At 44.0% G+C, this 18,389-nt stretch overlaps 1 protein-coding gene across 1 annotated transcript in view; it reads left to right on the forward strand.

The window, feature by feature from the left end:
* The window catches only part of LOC137912977 (dystonin-like), a 73,110-nt gene that overhangs the window by 35,479 nt on the left and 19,242 nt on the right, over positions 1 to 18,389 (forward strand). Inside the window, exons 43-64 of the mRNA XM_068757107.1 lie at positions 92 to 355; positions 1,089 to 1,637; positions 2,005 to 2,187; positions 3,017 to 3,140; positions 3,509 to 3,717; positions 3,855 to 4,172; positions 4,276 to 4,442; positions 4,568 to 4,724; positions 5,001 to 5,127; positions 5,287 to 5,337; positions 6,079 to 6,314; positions 6,434 to 6,563; positions 6,831 to 7,030; positions 7,136 to 7,622; positions 7,879 to 9,347; positions 14,723 to 14,884; positions 15,011 to 15,181; positions 15,460 to 15,626; positions 16,307 to 16,466; positions 16,677 to 17,003; positions 17,137 to 17,221; positions 18,095 to 18,336. Of these exons, the coding sequence (XP_068613208.1) occupies positions 92 to 355; positions 1,089 to 1,637; positions 2,005 to 2,187; positions 3,017 to 3,140; positions 3,509 to 3,717; positions 3,855 to 4,172; positions 4,276 to 4,442; positions 4,568 to 4,724; positions 5,001 to 5,127; positions 5,287 to 5,337; positions 6,079 to 6,314; positions 6,434 to 6,563; positions 6,831 to 7,030; positions 7,136 to 7,622; positions 7,879 to 9,347; positions 14,723 to 14,884; positions 15,011 to 15,181; positions 15,460 to 15,626; positions 16,307 to 16,466; positions 16,677 to 17,003; positions 17,137 to 17,221; positions 18,095 to 18,336 (5,985 nt within the window). The remainder of the gene's footprint in view (positions 1 to 91; positions 356 to 1,088; positions 1,638 to 2,004; positions 2,188 to 3,016; positions 3,141 to 3,508; positions 3,718 to 3,854; positions 4,173 to 4,275; positions 4,443 to 4,567; positions 4,725 to 5,000; positions 5,128 to 5,286; positions 5,338 to 6,078; positions 6,315 to 6,433; positions 6,564 to 6,830; positions 7,031 to 7,135; positions 7,623 to 7,878; positions 9,348 to 14,722; positions 14,885 to 15,010; positions 15,182 to 15,459; positions 15,627 to 16,306; positions 16,467 to 16,676; positions 17,004 to 17,136; positions 17,222 to 18,094; positions 18,337 to 18,389) is intronic.

Raw genomic sequence — 18,389 nt, forward strand, 5'->3', positions numbered from 1 at the left:
GTGATGTGTGCAAAATACAGTTATTATTATTAGCTGGATTATAATTGGCATATTGTGATATTTGATGCTAACAAATTATATATATTTTTAGGCAGCAGCTGTTGAGCGGCTTGAAGAAAGTAAAAACAAAATTGAAGATCTCCTGGATTGGATTTCTCACATCGGGAACGAAAATGAGAGCAGTAAAAAAGCAGCAATTAAAGAGAATGGAAACCCGTCAGAAGAACCTTCATCGGAGAGACTGATGAGAGAGGACGACGATGCAAATGGAAATGCTATGCCGACCACGGAAACAGATCGCAGCGGGGGGAGCAACGTGGCCCTGGGTCTGGATACGCAGTATGACAGAGTCAAGGTACGGCTGAACTGCCGTCGTCTCAACAGGCCATACTCATGTAGCAGATTGTTTTTAAGGTGCTGATTTTATTTCAAAACAGTGTCAAAATTAAAGTAAAAATTCCAATTTCATTTGTTGAAAGCGATCATCATATTTGAATCTAAAGTTAAATGGCACGAGAAGCAATCTAATGTAGAAATGTGTAAATTATAAAACAATTTAAGCGCTAATTTAACTTATGCAATGTCTGTCAAATACATTTTTAAATGTCTAATTAATTAGTTAAATCCCAAAAATTGTAGAAACCCTTTTGCCAGAGGACTCTTTTTATTTATTTATATGAAGTTGGGAAATTATTATAAAGTACATCTTGTCACAAAAAGGCTGTAATTAATATATGACATTTGAAAAGAGATGCAGAATAAGGGACATTATGTTGTGAAATGTACCTTTAGTTAATAATTAATTAGTAACTGTATTAAGGAATAATGAAGTTGATTATAATACTACTAATAATAATCATCATCATCATCATACAGAAGAAAGTATCACCAACAGGAGACTGAATATTTCAGATAAGACCCGCAACCCGATAACGGACAAAGCAGTTTGGAAAATGAATGAATGAATGAATGAATGAATGAAATGCAGGAATAGGAATGGCATCTTCATGCAAACATGAAAACATTTTAGTGATTATAACCCCTAAGTGCGCCCGTGTTTTGTCCTCATGACTTTATTGTTCCCACAGGCCCATCATCAGGAGATCCTGTCACAGCAGCAGGATTTGATCATGGCCACCCAGTCCGCTCAGGCATTGCTTGACAAACAAGCCAACATGCTGTCTCCAAAAGAGAAGGAGAAACTGCAGGACAACATCCAGGAGCTGAAGGGACGCTACGAGGCTTCGCTGACAAGAGCCGAACAGCAGATGAAGCAGGTGCAGTGTGTCCAGGAGGAGCTGAAGACGTTCCGGGACGACTGTGAGGAGTTTGAGGGCTGGCTGGACCAGGCGGAGGGGGCGCTGCAGGAGTTGGGGGCTCCTGCTGGCTCTCTCAATATCCTCAGTGACAAACTCCAGCGACAAAAAAGCTTTTCAGAGGATGTGATTTCCCACAAAGGGGACCTTCGCTTTATCACCATCTCAGGCCAGAAAGTGTTGGACGTGGCTCAGGCATGTGGCTTGGATGATCCTGCAGTTAAGGATGCTCAGCTGCACGTGGATACTTCAGGAAGCTGCTCTGCGGTCAAGGAGAAGCTGGATGCAGCAGCCACGAGATACAGAAGGCTGCATTCACAGGTATTCAATCAGCCTGCAGCTGATCTGACGGATGAGAGATTGAAATGTTTTGTTCTTACCTCTGGGTGGGAGCATTTCTCTTTAGTGAAATATGTGTACTTTACCTCATTAAGCAGCCACTACCATTTGTATTCACATTGAAAATGGTCATCAATATCTTTTCTTCCACCAATGACTATTTTGGTGCTCAGTGATGATATACAGACAACCTTATTTTCACATGATTACAATATATGTCTTGGGACAGCGTGGTATATCATGGAACGGCAGACTCTTGGCACTCTCCGAGTGCCTTTCTAGTCATATAATCAGTCTTAATTATCTGGTTTCCGGACGTCTTATCTTAATCTAATTTCCTGTGTTTCAGTGTTCTCAGCTCGGCAACAACCTGAAAGATGTGGTTGACAAATTCAAGAAATATGATGATTCAAGCACTGATCTTTTGAGGTGGCTCAACAGCTCAGAGGGGGAGGCGAGAAAGCTGCAATCAGAGGCCATCAATCAATCAGCTGAGCCTCAAGCACTGCAGAAACAGCTGGAGGAGACCAAGGCAAGAGTCATTACTACGTAGTCGCAGTAATGAGTCTGACATTTCCATATTTACATCAAACATTATGAATTAATCTTTGTTTTTTTTTTGTATCTCATTGTACATTTTTCACATTTTTGTGAGTTTTTTTTAATCTAGAGGCCTTATGAAAAAGATTTGGAGAAAACTGTGTTTTTTCTTTAACAGTTTAATTTCAAACAGTCTGAATTAATGATCCTTTAACTGAGATAGATCTTAAGTTAAAAAAGAGAATAGCTTTAGCTAGATGTAACAAAAGTAGAACATGTCGCAGCACAATAGACCTGTGTTACCATATACAGCGTTTCCACTGACTTAAGTATAACAGTTATTTTTAGCACAGCGTTCAAATTCAGACTCACATGTGAGTCACATAGTTTAACTCTGGCTATTTGTGGCACACTCACTCCTCCAGGAGGATAAGAAACTGTGCTGTCTCTGTCGCAGCATTTGGCTGCAGTTAGTCTGAGCATTTCTTTGTAGGAAGGTAGTGACTTTCAGCGGCGATACGCCCAGATAAGAGGCGCCTGTGGACCGGCTTTGGTTGCAAATCACACCACATAATCCTAAATTTTCCCATAAAGCCCATGCAGTAGGTGCAAACATCTTACTATATCAGCGAAATGACTCATTATTTCTATAAATCTTATCCAGACTAACATCAATCCGTTGTGTTTTTTTTTATTTTTTATCTTCAATCCACCACACGGGTAGGATTCCAGGAAGTAGGGCGCAGTTTTAACAGGAAATGTATTATTGTGGATGGCGTTGTATTTTCTTTGATGTGTTCTTCATCATCGTTAATCCACAGGCCCTACAGAGTCAGATGACAGTGCATCAGACCGCTGTTGACACACTAAGAAAAACAGCTGAGTCTTTGATAACAGCTGAGGGAGACCTATTGAGCAACTCGGATGAGATCCAGGAAACAGTAGGTGAGGAAAACAAATCAAAGCTGGCGCCTGTGACGTTGTACGCCGCCACTGATGGAATTATTGCCTAATAACGGGATAATAGTCAGTATTTTAGCCTTGCAGCTTCTCACTTGTAAGAAGGTAATCAGGCTGTCATTTCCTGTTCTAAATCTTCTACGGATATCAATGTGAAAACATTGATTATTTTAGTGTCTCTTTAAATGGTCTCATAATTTAGACATCAAATTATTTCAAAGATTTTATTATAATAACCATAGCAAACTCATAAATACTTAATAAGTCTCAGCTTTGTTTTTTTTTACATTTATCTCACAATGTCTCCCACCGAAACCGTTCCGCATTAAACTCAGTCTGGTTTGTTTCCTTAGATGACATAGCTGAGCGCTACGACAACCTATCCAAGTCTGTAAGTGACCGAAACGAGAAGCTGCAAATCACCCTGACGCGCTCCATGAGTGTCCAGGATGGTTTGGATGAAATGATGGGATGGATGGAGGGAGTCGAGGCTGATGTGAAAGAGAAAGGACAAATATTCCTGGACTCCTCATCCATCAGAGATATACTCGGCAAAGAAGCAGTATGTACAGAACTCTTGTCATCGGTGCAGCAGCTCACCGTTACAGTCTATGATTTCATGTTGTCAGGTTTATTTTGTTCCTGTTCTCTCTACCGGTACTTCGTTTTTTGTTTTTTTAATCCTCTGTGTTTTTAAAGGTATTAGAGCAGGACATAGCAAGTCGCCAGAGCAGCATCTCAGCCATGAAAGCCAAGCTAAAGAAGTTTGCGGAGACGGCGGATCCCTCCGCTGCTGCCCTCCTTCAGTCTAAGATGGACACGCTCTCACAGCGCTTCTCCGATGCCTGTGACAAGCATAAGCAAAAAGTTTCCAGTCTGGAAAAGCTGAAGGAAAAGGTGGAACAATTTGAGGAGGTCACGGATCGGGTGCAGCAGTTTGTTGAAAAGCGTTCACAAGATCTGCATGAGACAGACGGGCCAGGGAAAACCTTTAAGGAACTCTCTCTGCTAATGCAGGTAAATATGACATTAAATTGATCAATTAAGTGAACATAAGTGACAATTTTACTCTAAATATATTTGAAACTACAAAAGGCTTAGTGGTATATCTACATTGTAGGATACTAAAGCTGAGATGACCCAGCACGCCTGTGATTTGGACAAGCTGCAGACTCTGTCCAGGGAACTGTCTGAAATGAGCAATGATGGAAACAAAACCCTGATCCAGAGCAAGATGGACAACCTCACAAATATTTTCAACACCTTCAAAGACACTGTCAAAGAAAAGTAAGTTGTAACAAGTGAGGAGAAAGGAGTCTTTTTTACACGACCTTACATTCTTCCTTAATCTCCGCATGCTGCTGGTCATTTACCGATGAATTCACCACGTGACTGATTCTCCTCTGCTGCAGGGAAGAGATGGTGTTGTCCTGTCAGGACCAGCTGAGAGACTTCAGATCTGCTGCAAGCGCCCTCACCATGTGGCTCGAGCAGACCAATGGGAAAGTCCCTGCAGTTCAGCCAAGCAGCAAGGAGAAGAGTCTGGAGAAAGAGCTGCAGATAGTTACTGTGAGTCGAGAGACAACTACACTTGCAGTCCGGGACAGCCATGCAGTAGATTACTGATAGTAACTGAGGATAACTCGGGCCTCTGCTGTCCCACCCCGTCTTCTCTGCCAACTAATGACAGGTGGATGATACTCTATGTGTCCCATAGAGACAGAACGAGGAGTCAGTCACACTGTTGTCCAGTAGAGAGACAATCCTGACACACCTTTTACTTTTTTGTACCATGGCTACCATGCTCCTACATGATATTTGCTTTGCTGGTTAATCTGTCTTCAGGGATTATTAGATGAATGGACATCCAAAGACGCCCCTGTCCAGGACCTCAACAGTAAAGGATCGACACTATGCAACCTCATCACGTTTCTCACGTCCCCTGCCAAGACAAAGACCCATAACAAGTCAGGTAGTCATCAGCACACTTTATGTATGTCTGGATCAATCCATTGAATGGGAAGCATGATGTCTATGTGGCACTCTGAACAAAGTATAATCCCTATCATTGACATAATCTTCTAGATAGATTGGCTGTCATTCACAACTTTGTCTTATGTCTTTGCATCAGCTCTTACTAATGGTGGTGGTCCTGGGAGTCTTTCCTACCTAACAAATAAAGGTAATAAGACAATATGCTGCTGTTTGAACTTCAATTGTTTTGGACATGCTGTTGAGGACTCGCCACTGGTTTTCAATGCGTTGCTGTGACTCAAATAGCAGCTTCTGACGCTCACTGCAGCGGCGTGTTCAGATGATCAATGACAGCGATGCAGGACCCGAGACGCATGGAGTTTGGTTTCCAGAGTCGCAGTTGAGTAAATAAGCCTCAACAGAACTCCATTAAAGAATAAGAGCGTTTCTCATTGCTCTCCATATTTGGCACACTGAGCTAAACCTCTCTGCCTTCAACATGGTATAAAAGTGCTGTCAACACATTTGGCTTTAATTGGTGTCAAAGTGTCACAACTGGATGGCGACATGCTTAATGACTGCTGACGTGTGAGAGCCCTTGTGAAACGTAAAAGATGTTCTGCCAGACTTGTCACGTAATAAAAAAAAACATTTGAGTTCATCAGGCAAGCAACAGTTTTTCCCCATTTGGGGGGAACAGAACGTGTTCACACGCGCTGTTGTTAACCTTTTTCATTATTTTCATTATCACTAACCAGTGATCCCTTTTCTGTAAAGGTTGCAGTCATTTTGAACATTTACACAAATGCTTGAAATGAATTTGCAACTTTCCCTAATACTCTTCTTGGTCATGTTCTGAACACGCCGCATCACGAGACCACCGTGCTAATGGTGGCTAATATCTTCGCCTCATAATACAGCCCTGACTATAACCCTTTGATGCCCGCAGACCTGATGGTAATTCAGCAGAACATGTCGTTCATTAATGAGGGATACGAAAGCCTCGGGGAGATGCTGAAGTGTCGAGCGGCAGAGCTGAGCGGTTCGGTGCAGGAGGTCAAAGAGGTCAAAAAGGAGACAGACGACGTGATGGAGTGGCTGAACGACATGAAAAAGACTGCAGCTTCCTGGAGCAGCACAGCCACAGAGAAAGAGTCAGTGAAAACTCAGCTTGAACAGCAGAAGGTACTGAAGCGTTGTCGTCCCTCACCGGAGGAATGGCTTCATTTGATCATGCTCTGCATGCAATCTTGGGACACTTGTGATTCTGCGATTAGTTTTTTTTTTTTTTTTTTCTCGCTCAGGTTTTTGAGGACGACCTGAAGCAAAAACAGGAGCAGGTCCAGAAGGTCAAAGAGAAACTCCTCATCCTGATTAAGACTAATCCAAACTCTCCCGAGGCAGTAAAGCGGAAGCAGATACTGACGGAAATGGGTATGCACAAGGTGTAGAGATGGCCCTGACTCATTCAGTATGTTAGTCCTACTTCACTGTGTGTTCATCTAGTTATCGGCATACAGTTCATGTTATTAGAAGGTGATCCTGTCTGTCTACTTGCCCCCCCCCCCCCTCACCGGTTACAGCGACACATTTGTAGTGCCAAGTCTTTCCCTGGGGACAGTTGAGAAGAGAAGCAGTAGGACAGCGGGCAGAAAGGTGCTTTAGTGCAGACTAATGTGTCTGATTGTCTTTCCCGCTCAGACTCTGCTTGGGCCGATATTAGCGGTGCTGTGGAGGAGAGGAAGCAACGTCTGGAAGAGTCCAGCAAGAATCTGGACATCTTCCAAACAACCGAACAGCAACTGGGCCAGTGGCTTCTAGAGAAGGAACTGATGATGAGTGTCCTTGGACCCCTCTCGATAGACCCGAACATGCTTAAAATGCAGAAGCAGCAGGTTCAGGTAAGAATGCTGCAGGTTGTTTTGAGTCATTAACTCTCTTAAAAATCTGATTTCCAATCAGTTTCTTACAGGATATTCAGCTTAAATGATTTTTTTGCCCTTCAGATCCTCCAAAACGAATTTAAAAGCCGTAAACCTCAGTATGACCAACTGGAGGACGCTGCCTCTGCCATCCTGAAGCAGGAACCGTCCGGCGGGGAGGTGGTGAGAGAACAGATGTCCACTGTCACCCAGATGTGGCAAAGCCTCATAGGGCAGCTCGACCAGCGAGACAGCCTCATTGACCAAGCCATGGTTAAGACGGGGACGTTTCAGGAGTTACTCAGGGGTCTCAGTCAGACTGCCACTCAGCTGGAGAATCAGCTCACCAACCATTATAGCCACAGCACCCGGCCCGATGCTGTCAAGAAGCAGCTGGAGGATGCCCATAACATCTCAGGTCTGCTGAGAGAGGAGAAGAAGAAGCTGAAGGAGGCTGAAGCCATCAACGCCGAGCTCACAGCGTTGGTGACGGAGGACTATCTCAAAGCAGACCTAGCCAGACAGCTGGAGAGCATCAGCAAGCCTTTCCAACAGCTGGAAGAGAAAGCAGGTTGGCCTTTTAACTTAACCCAATATATGAATGCGGTAATGTTTGGCGAGAAATGGCCGTTCTATTTGTGTTGACTGAGTGAAATGTATCTGTTCTGTGGGAACTCCCCAAGCAGCCTAAAGTGAGCTGATCACAGTCACTCTTGTGAAGTATTCAAATTATGCTGAATGAAATGACATCTGTAGTCATATTTCCAGTTACCTTTTGACTCCATTTTTTTCAATTTACCACACATTGCTTTATTTTTCTGTTATAGCAAAGCGGATCGAGCAGCTCAACTCCACCTTTGCCAGCTCTCAACAGTTCCATCAGACCTCCAAAGACTTCCAGTCATGGCTGGGTGAGAGGCTCCGGGACCAAACTAGGCCTCAGCCCATCTCTGCTAAAGTGGACACCCTGCAGCAAGCCCTGGAGGAGCAAAGTAAATCCCAGAAGGCTCTAAAGGAGCAGGAGGAATCGTATCACACAATCATCGGGGAAGGGGATAGGCTTTTGCAGAGTACTGATGGTGCGGAAAAGCTGGCACTGCAGGGTCAGCTCACTTCACTGTCTTCCAACTGGGAGGATGTGAAGAGGAGCTCTATGGAACAGGCTGAGAAACTCAAGACTGCTCTGCAAAGATCTAAGAAATATCAAGAGCTAGCAGAAAAACTCAGCTCTTGGATTCAAGAGAGTGAAGCCGGCGAGGGCCGAGTCAAACTCACAGTGGATCCAGTTGCTGTGGAGAGCTCAATTTCTCAGGTAAAAGCTCTCCAAAAGGATGTTGACAAGCACAGAGGGATGGTGGAACAGCTGAACGCAGCTGCCGATAGCCTTCTTGAGGTGGCCACCGTAGACGCTGAATCTGTCATCCAGGAGCAGGCTAGCATTGGCAAAAGAGTGGATAGTGTAGTGGAAAAACTGCTGTGCAAACGGGAGTCCCTGGAGAAGATCTCGCACACAGTTAAGGAATTTAATGATGCCTACAAGGAGGCTAAGAGTCAGCTTGAGGGGGCAAAGAAGCAGGTGGATGCCTATGAATCACAAGGAGTTCAGGCCCACAGCACCAAGAACCTGACAAACATGAAAGCCCAGCAAAAGAGCTTAGAGGGAGTTCAGAACCAAGTAGAGCATCTGAAGGACATGGCTAAGGACCTCGTAGTAGAAGTTCCAAATGCTGATGGGGTGACAGACCTCTTACTGCAGGCTGACAGTGTAGAAAAAGATTACAGCACCCTTAACAAGAAACTAGAGGAGACATGCCAAGGGTTGGAGGGTAAACTGCAGGGTATTGGGCAGTTCCAAAACAGCATCCGTGAGATGTTTACCAGTTTCACGGAACTGGATGATGAACTGGACAGCATGGCTCCCGTGGATCTTGACTTGGTCATGCTCAAAGTTCAACAAGACAGCATTCAGAGCTTCGTGGCCAAGCTGAAAGAGCTGATGGCCAACACAGCCAATGCCGGAGACAGTTGTAAAAAGATGTTGCAGGCTGAAACCTCGCCTGACCTGTTAGGCCTGAGGAGAGATCTGGACGCTCTGAGTAAACAGTGTGGTAAACTGTTGGACAGGGCTAAAGGCAGAGAGGTGCAGGTGCAGAGGACTCTCACCCAGCTGGAGGACTTGTACGGTCAGCTTCAGCAGGCTGAAGAGGAACTTTGCAGAGTTGTGGCCAAGGAGGCATCCCAGGAGGTCGTTGGCATGGAGACAGATGTCATCAAGCAACAGCTGGAGGCATTTAAGGTACAGTATCCTAAATCTAAAATTGATTCATTGAAATTCTATGATATTCTATGCTAATGTTTAAAATGAATAATGAGCCATCAAGTGCACAACAAAACCTGAAACGTCACAAATCTTGCTTCTATAATAATATACACCATTTGGTGTGTATAAAGGAGTCATAATTTTACATTATAAAATGAAAAAGAGCAATACCCAAATTCATTGTTCTTCAAAATCTTTAGAATCTCTAATTTTATAAATAAAATATATATATTATTATTCGAGATTTAAAATACTTTGAACACTTTTATTTTTAATAAGAACAATTGTTGGATAAATTTACAAATAAATGTCACAATGTCTGACAATGTAAGGATGAACAAATTGCTTGTTCTCTAATTGTTTGTTAATAATGAATAAAACGAAGTCATTTGAGAAACTTTATCATTAAGTTAGATAAGTCCAGCAGTTCGTTTTTTTTTAACAGTCTTGTAAAAACGATTTCTGTGGAAAAGCATGTGGCCAGTGGGACAAATTCTGCCTTTGGCACTTACTAATAAATGCTATGTTTATTCTAACATTCAAATTCCCCATTGGTTTCACAGATACTGTTTTTTTCTTTTTATATATATATATATATATTAGCTTCCCAATTGTTCTAATATTCTACTCTGAATGACTCTCGAGCTTCATACATGTGTTTGTGTCATTGCGCAGACAATAAACAGCAAGACAGCAGACAGATGTCAAATATTTTAAACCCTCTAAATTCCTTTGGAGGTTTCCAAAAGGAGATTAACCTATATTTAGATGTATCGCTGCTTCTTGTGCAGTATTAGTACCGGTACTACTATCTAAACTGACATGCGTAGACAAGTGACACAGAGCTCTCTGAAGATATAGGTCAGGAGATTTTTTTGTGTTGCTGCATCCAGATCTGTCTGTCTGTCTGTCCAGGCAGCAGATAATGAACTCTCTTGGTTGACTGAAGCTGGACCAGGATCAAACCAATCTAACTATCTACATACTGAAGTAGTGATTGATTGATTGAGTCAAAGTGTTGCTGAGCAGCGTTGTCATGGTGCATGCTGTCACCCTCTCTTTGTCCCACCACCAATCTGGGTTGAGGGGGGCATGGACACGGCACCAGCTGTTCCTGGAAAATCCCCTTTGTGCTCATTCTCCGCAGCAATGCAGCGCTGGAACTTGTGCAGACTCTTTATTTATTTGGAGTGTGAAAACACGAGATGATTGTGTCGTATTCTGTGTTATGTTTAGTGGATACGGCTCTCGTTACTGGAGGTGAGAGGGCTTTAAGGCCAGCCGGTGCAAAAGAAAGAAACAGAGCAAGGCAGCACTTGGAATCCGCTCTTACATGTGCTGTTACCATTTTAGGTCACATTTCTGAAAGTGTGTCTGACTTCATGTGTTGACGCTTGTTTTTTCCACATGAGATTTGTAACAGCTTGACTGAGGCAGTGGGAATGGACTGAGGCCGTCCTCGTGTATGTGTGTCTTCACAAGTGGCCTAAAGGGCAGCTTCAGTGACTCACCCCTACTGGGGGGGTTGGTGGGGGCGTCTTTTCTCACTGTTGAGACATTACATCAGTGGCTTTTACGATTCATAGAGGAATTTCACCGACTGAATCACGGTGGAGTTAATCCACTTCCTTCAGGATGATGACTGTTTTTGTTTTACCATGGTTTAGCTGTGAGGTCATCATGTTGCCTTTTTTTCTCTCTCTCAAGGTTTCAAGTCTCTGATTCTGTATTATACCTACATTTGACATAATAATAATCCTCTAAAGAACCTAAAAAAACGACCTCTCTCGAATGTTTGTTGTTCCCTGGATTTCTTTGTCTTCTGTAACAATAAATGGAACATCTTAGTTTTGGGCTGTGAGAAATATTTGTCATCCTTTTTTCCCCTTTTTTAAAAAAAAGATAATTAAAAGTTATAGCTAAATGCAATAATGTCAAAATAAATTCTTTTTTACTTATCTTTCCTGTAGAGAGCACATATTTCTCCCCATTCGTCTTCACTTGATTGTGCTGTTATAGAGACACTCATTGTTGGGCACGGCGCGGCGCGGCGGATGAGTGGTGCATTCAGGGGAGGGCTGCTCCACTCAAAGAGCAAGTAGCTTTCACAGTTTAAGTTAATAAAGAATCAAAGTTACAGCTGCCTCAATAGTTATGAGAGCTCTATTTAATATTCATGCATATTAGTAAAATATTTAAGAAGTATCTCAGTTTCAGCGGTTGATCTTGTGCGTGTTAAAATTCCACAATATCTCAGCTGATAATTTATCTCTGCCACCGTCTGCCTTACAATGTCTTCCATGCGTGCAGGAGTGGACAAAGGAATTGGGGTTATAACAGCTTCTCCAAGCCACTGTGGCGTAGACAAAAATACATTCCTCATATTATCTCCTCTTCATCCCCTCTTCGCCTCCTCGGTCGCTGAACATAGAAAGTGGCTTGATGCACTTGGCAGTGTCCTCGGTGTTAGATTACCTGGGATCTGCGCCTCCCTCAGCATTCCGCTGTAATTAAGAAGATCTGCAGGGTCCACGGCAACCGTCCAGAATAAGTCAAAAGAGTGAAAAAAAAAGTGAAAATGTGCATCTATTTCGGGATAGTGTGATGTCATCAAAATTGTCCTGCCTACAGAGGTCGAAAAGATGCCGTGTATCTCTTCCCCTCTCCCCATTCCCTCAGTCAGAAAGAGTAGAGTCAAAAAAGTAAGTGAACGTGTCACGGTGCAGAGGATGGCTCAGAGGTGAAGTCACACGGGGCCACGCTGACATGAGGAGGAAGTAGAAAGCGAGAAAGAAACGGGTCATGTGTCCACCAATCTACATGTGCAGGAGTGGCTCTGAACACAAATGGAGTTGTGGCAGATGTTGTCTGCATAATGAGCGGGGGCGGGGCCAGCCCTCTGCCAGGAGGGTGTCTGTCATTGCGAGGGAGCGAGGAGAGAGAAAGGGCAGGCTTTTTTGTTTATCCAGGAGTACCGGCTCTCCTCCTCAGAACGACCCGCAGCTTTTTGTGGAGCTCCTTTGGATTCCTGTCTGGATATATATTCACTTTGCACTGAGGATTTTCCTTTAGCGCGAGCGGCTGCTGCGAGGATTAAGGGGGCGAAGAAGCACTTTGGACCGGAGTAATAGTGAATAAGTTTTATGGAAAACGGAACAAAGAGATTAGAATAATATTTTTGAGATGGGTTCTTGTCCTGAAATATTGAATTTTCATTTGTAATTCACAGTTTGAGGCTGCTGTACGTTCCGAGCATTTGTTCGGATGTTTCATGTTGTTTGAAATATTTGTATTTTTAAAGCTTTTTTTTTTTATTACTCTGATCTATTACGCCCCTAATTTCCAAAGGGCATTCTTCATGAGCAATTATAGAGTTTATATTTAAAAGAAAAATGGAAACCATGAGTATTTATTTGTTAACGCCTTTTTAATAGAAGAGAAAAAAAACATTGATTTGCACACAATTACTTCTTGGTTCCTTTTTAAATGACCCAGTTTGCACCGATGCAACATTTACCTCAAAGGACGGCACTGCAGCCTTAATCTTTTCTTTGTTGTGAGTAACAACATTTGTTTTAGCATGGGAAAACCACTGAGCAGGCCAGACTGCCTCAGACAAAACCCTTCCTGTGTGGGGAAAGGGGAGGAGGAGGACCTGAACATTGATGACTGCTATGTGCCCCAGAGATCCATTTACGATACTGTCCGGCTCAATGAGCAGATCGACTCAGGCTCCAAAGGCAGCCTCTCGTCCAGGCACTTCACGGGCACCCTGCCTTACACTCACCGGACCTTAGACTTCAGCAGCTTGTGTGGAAACGGAGCTCTCTCTGCTTCCAGTTCCTTCGAGCTGCGGAACCGCAAACCGGCAATGCTGGATGAGCGTGCGGTCTTTGACGGACTTAAATTCAACGGACACATAATCAGGGTGACTGATACGGTTCTGCCCAAGTCACGTCTCCATGGAGGAGAGAAGAAGGATCATAGGCGCTCGTGGAGGACTTTCGTCCCCACTAATCTGGAGGAGTACGCGAGCCGCAGCGGAACCTTGTGTTCAGGCAGTGCTGAGAGGCCAAGGTTGATCAATGGCAGAAGAGGGCAGAGTGTCACCAGCTCTTTAACGTCTGAAGAGGACTCGGGTCTGTACAGCCCGACTGTGGAGAGGGATCGCAACGGTCCTAGATTGCACAAAAGAACCGGTCCCGGGACGAGGAGCCTTTCATCTTCGGAGGCGATGCACATGTCCGGGGACCTGAGGACCAGACGATCACTCAGCTCGGGACAGGAGGAGTTCCTTCTCTCACCTGCGAGGGACAGCCTGTCTCTTTACCATAGTAGAAGCTTGGTCAAAGAGCCCCGACAAACAGAACCCGGCGTCGTCCGTCTAAATGAAAAGGATCCCTTCAACAATGGATTCTCCACAGGGAGGTTTTCCTCCGGGTCAGGGCCAAGGGCTCGAAACGACAGCTCTGGCTGGCGTTCTCGGACTTTAGCAGACTATGATGAGCTATCCACCGCCGAACTGCTGGAGGACGTGTCTCCTCAAGACAACTGCGAGTTGGTCAGTGTGGTGGTGACACAGCCTGAGACAAGTGGACATGCCGCATCTCCACCCAGAGAGAGGCACCCGAGAACACAAGCGTGTACAGCATCGAGATACAACACAGAGGAGCTGGAAGAGTTCCTGCAGGCAGTGGAGGCACGTCTACCACAAAGTTTACAGACACTTCAGCACATGGGCGAGCAGGAGATCGAGACTTTACTCAATGCCATCGCTGCATATCCTGAAATGGACCCCATGAGTTATTTCTCCCCACAGGTGCCTCCTGTCTTTTCTGCGTTTCGCTCATTAGTGCTCCTTCATATTTCCCTACAATATATCTTTTGAGAGTAATTTCTCACCGCTGCTATTTTTCTTACGTATCTGATTACATGAGTGTGCCTGCTTCAACCTGGAGGGCTGTGTGAAGATGGTGTCTGATTGGATAGTTGTTAGGTCAACTGGATTATTAACATTAAACCAGAGGTGATGTCTTTGGAGTCAGTATTTGGTTGCTACGGCTCTTCTTTCATAGTGTTTGTGTATATATATACTATTGTACTGTGCTTCAGTGCAAGAATGGGAGCAGTTCCATAATTAAACACACTGTAAACTTCTAATTGTTTGAATCAACTACAAAATGTGAACTCTTTCCCAAACATTCTCATTCGCCAACCGCATAATGAATCAGTCTGCTCTTTACAATTCAATTAGAACCCCGTAGGTTTCATGAACCCCAAAATGAGACAGGCCATGATGTCATCTGAGCACTAACAAAATATGTATTCTGATTTGTTCAACATGTTTTTAGGCTTTCCAGAAACAAGACATTGATCCGTTGCAGACGGCGCTTCGAGACATCAACTCCCTCGGCCAGAGCCTGATCCAAACTGCTGCCAAAGGCACCAGCACCCAAAAGCCCGAGGAGGACCTGGAAGGAATAAATACAAAGTGGAATACCCTCAATAAAAAGGTAAAATGTTTGAAGCGCCGATCTGATTCGACTCGTTCATTTTTTGCTAGTTGTTCTAGCACAACTGGGCATTGGTGAATGTGACCCTAAAACAGGTGACAGCTATATTTACCATGTGCTCTGCAGATTGCTGACCGCTCAGCCCAGCTGCACGAAGCACTGTTGCATTGTGGGAGGTTCCAGGATGCTCTGGAGTCACTGCTAAGCTGGTTGACTGACACAGAGGAGCTTGTGGCCAATCAGAAACCTCCGTCTGCAGAGTTCAAAGTGGTCAAGGCGCAGATACAAGAGCAGAAAGTAAGCTGGTACCTCCATACAAACACAAAAATATATAGTGTACAAGTACACAATAGTTCTATTTTAAGTTTACCACTTCAGCGGGAGAAAGCCCAAACAACTTTAACCCTTCTCCTTATTTTACTGGCATGCTTTGTTCAGCACTAGTGTAGCTGCCAGTTTACCGGACACTTAATTTGTGCTTGTAAGATTGACTGTTTTTGACCGCCGAGCTTGGCTCTCGGTTTGAGCCCATTAAGGCCACCCAATAACTCGTGTCTTTTGTATGCCTTTGACAGCTCTTACAGAGACTGCTGGATGATCGAAAACCAACAGTCGAGCTGATTAAAAAGGAGGGAGGGAAGGTTGCAGAACTGGCCGAGTCTGTGGATAACGAGAAGGTTGCCAAAGAAATAGAAGGCCTGGGGCAGAGGTGGGACGCTCTGCTCAGGAAGGCGGAAAGCAGGTCTGTTTAAACTCCAGCGGCGTTCGCCATCCCGCAGAATCAGCAATCTTTAGTATTCAATATTGTGAATACTACAACAAAACTCTGTGATTACTTTGTTCTAGTTTTTTACCACTCCAATAGAGGTTATGTTTTCACCTACCGGTACTTCTATCTAATTTTGTTTGCCTGTTTGGATGATCACACACTGGACAGATTTTTATCAAGCTCGGTAGAAGATTAGGATGAGAGTCCTTTTGAAAGGACTCCATAAGAAGAAGAGATCTTGTATTTCAATTTAAGCTTCCTGGAAAAATAATGGATCAACAAATTATTGAAATGGATTCAAATAAAGGAACTTTTCCACATCATCAATTTAACAAGCCACGTGGTCAAGATGACAAGATCAAGATGACACCTGACGGGATAGGGCAGTTGCACTTCATTGATTATGCCAACAAAGCCCGAGCAAAAAATATATAACTATTTATCAATCATGCCAAAGTAGTTCATAATGTAAAACTCCAAAAATCGTCCTCTGGCCTAAAGTACAAATGGGCCCGTGAAGCATTATTTGTACTATATGTAGCCAATAAACACATATTTTTAATCGGTCTGGTTGGAATGAACTTGTCCGGCACCCTGTCCATGCACTTTGTTCCTAATTCACTGCTGTTATTATTTGAACATATATTTATCAGGCACAAACAACTCGAGAGCATCTTAGTGGTCACTCAGCAGTTCCACGAATCACTGGAGCCCCTGGGCGAGTGGCTCGGAGCCACAGAAAAACACCTGGCCAACTCTGAAGCCGTCGGCACCGAGACCTCGAAGCTTAAAGATCAGATCTCTCAGCATAAGGTAACCTCGAATCCGTTAAACCAGTTACTGCTCAACTGGATTCCATTATTTTCTTTTTGCTTGTTACTTTTACTCAAGTGCTCCTCCTCATCATCATTATTATTATTTCCCATCCATGTGTTGAAATTCCTTTCTGTTTCATATTTTTCTTTTATGTGTGTCTCTTTGTTTTTGTTTGTTTGTGTGTTTTGTCCCATTCTCTGTGACCAGGCCTTAGAGGAGGAGATAATGAATCGAAGTAAAGACCTGTTTCAGGCTGTTAGTCTGGGCCAGATTCTCAGAGCTGTGAGCTCTGTGGAGGACAAGGAGTTTGTTCAGGCCAGGCTGGACGCCACCCAGGCCAGTTATATAGAGCTCCAAGAGCGATGCAGGAGGAAAGCCGAGATGCTGCAGCAGGCTCTGGCGAATGCCCAACTGTTCGGCGAGGACGAAGTGGCCCTTATAAACTGGCTGAGCGAGGCGCACACAAGATTAAAGGGATTGTCTGTAGAGGGCTACCAAATAGACGTTCTTGAAAAGCAGCTGGCAGAACAACGGGTACCGCTCATCAGGCCGAGCTTTGTTGTCGTGCTTTTTTTTAAGTTGCACCAGTCATTCAGTCAATTGTTTTGTCATTTGTGTGTCTTTGTTTTCTGTGGATATTGAATTTCTTTGGTTGTTTTCCTTGCAGGCCGTACAAATCGATGTGGAGTTGAGGAGGAAGGATGTTGACCAAGCGCTCTCTAATGGGTTGGAGCTTCTGAAACAAACGACAGGCATGTCTGACTTCACAAATGTCACCCCCCAACCTCTGTGATCAGTTCTGTTGCATTTTCCCGTATGCCGTCTTTTATTTATAGAAACAGTTTGGTGTCATCAAATTAACTTATTTGCATAATTGGATCACACAATTGCCACTTCCTGTTTTGTTACCATGAGGACAAAAATACAACTTCCCGAAAGATGCATTGCTTGGGGAGGAAATGGCGCATAAGACCTTTAAAATGTAATTTGTCCCACTTTGCTTTCTATGGATTTACAGAGAAAATATCTCATGTAAATTGTGGACTTTCAGAGTTGCGCGTAGGCAGATATTTTTACGGTTGGATAAATGACATACTGTTTGCAGTTTTTATGTTAACTAAGCTCCAGACTGCAATAAAGTAAATATTTATAAATGCATTCCCAAAATATCAAAAAGTTTAAAAGTATTTAAATCTGAAAACTGTTTTAACATTATGACAATTTATCAAAAAAAAGACAAAGAAATGGTTGCATGGTGGTTTAGTGGGTAGTGCTGTCGCCTCACAGCAAGAAGGTCCCGGGTTCGAGTCCTACCTGTGTGTTCGCTCCGTGTCTCCGTGGGTTTTCTCCGGGTTTCCTCCAACCTCCAAAAATATGCAACTTACATTAAATTGTCTGTACGTGTGGTGCGCGCGTGAGTGGTTGTATGTCCTGCTCCCGCGATACGCTGGCGACACTTCTGGGGTGTACCCTGCGAGAGGCGGGGTACACCCCAGAAGTGGAAGCGGCCAAAAAATATATAATTCTGAGATCACTGGTGAATTTTCTGCAGAATGCTGCTGACATGAAACTCGTGAGCTAACAGCAGACCAGCACTAATTAATGATGAAATGCTTTCTATTCAGGTGATGAGGTCATTGTTATCCAAGGCAAGCTGGATGGAATAAAAACGAGGTACGCTGAAATCAACACCATGAGTGACAACGTTTTAAAGAAACTGGAGCGAGTCTGGAGTCTTTCTACGAAGCTGCAGCACAGCCACGAGGAGCTGAGCTCCTGGCTGGACGGCGTCGCGTCTGAGGCTGCTGCGTTTGCCCATCAGGAGCCTCGGGGAGAGCAGCTCCTTCATGCACAAAGCAGGCAGAAGGTAAATCATCCCTCAGGAAATACAAAATTGTGTTTCTGACGTGAAATACCTCT

Source organism: Brachionichthys hirsutus, unplaced genomic scaffold (assembly GCF_040956055.1).
Source record: "Brachionichthys hirsutus isolate HB-005 unplaced genomic scaffold, CSIRO-AGI_Bhir_v1 contig_796, whole genome shotgun sequence".
NCBI classification, from domain to species: domain Eukaryota; kingdom Metazoa; phylum Chordata; class Actinopteri; order Lophiiformes; family Brachionichthyidae; genus Brachionichthys; species Brachionichthys hirsutus.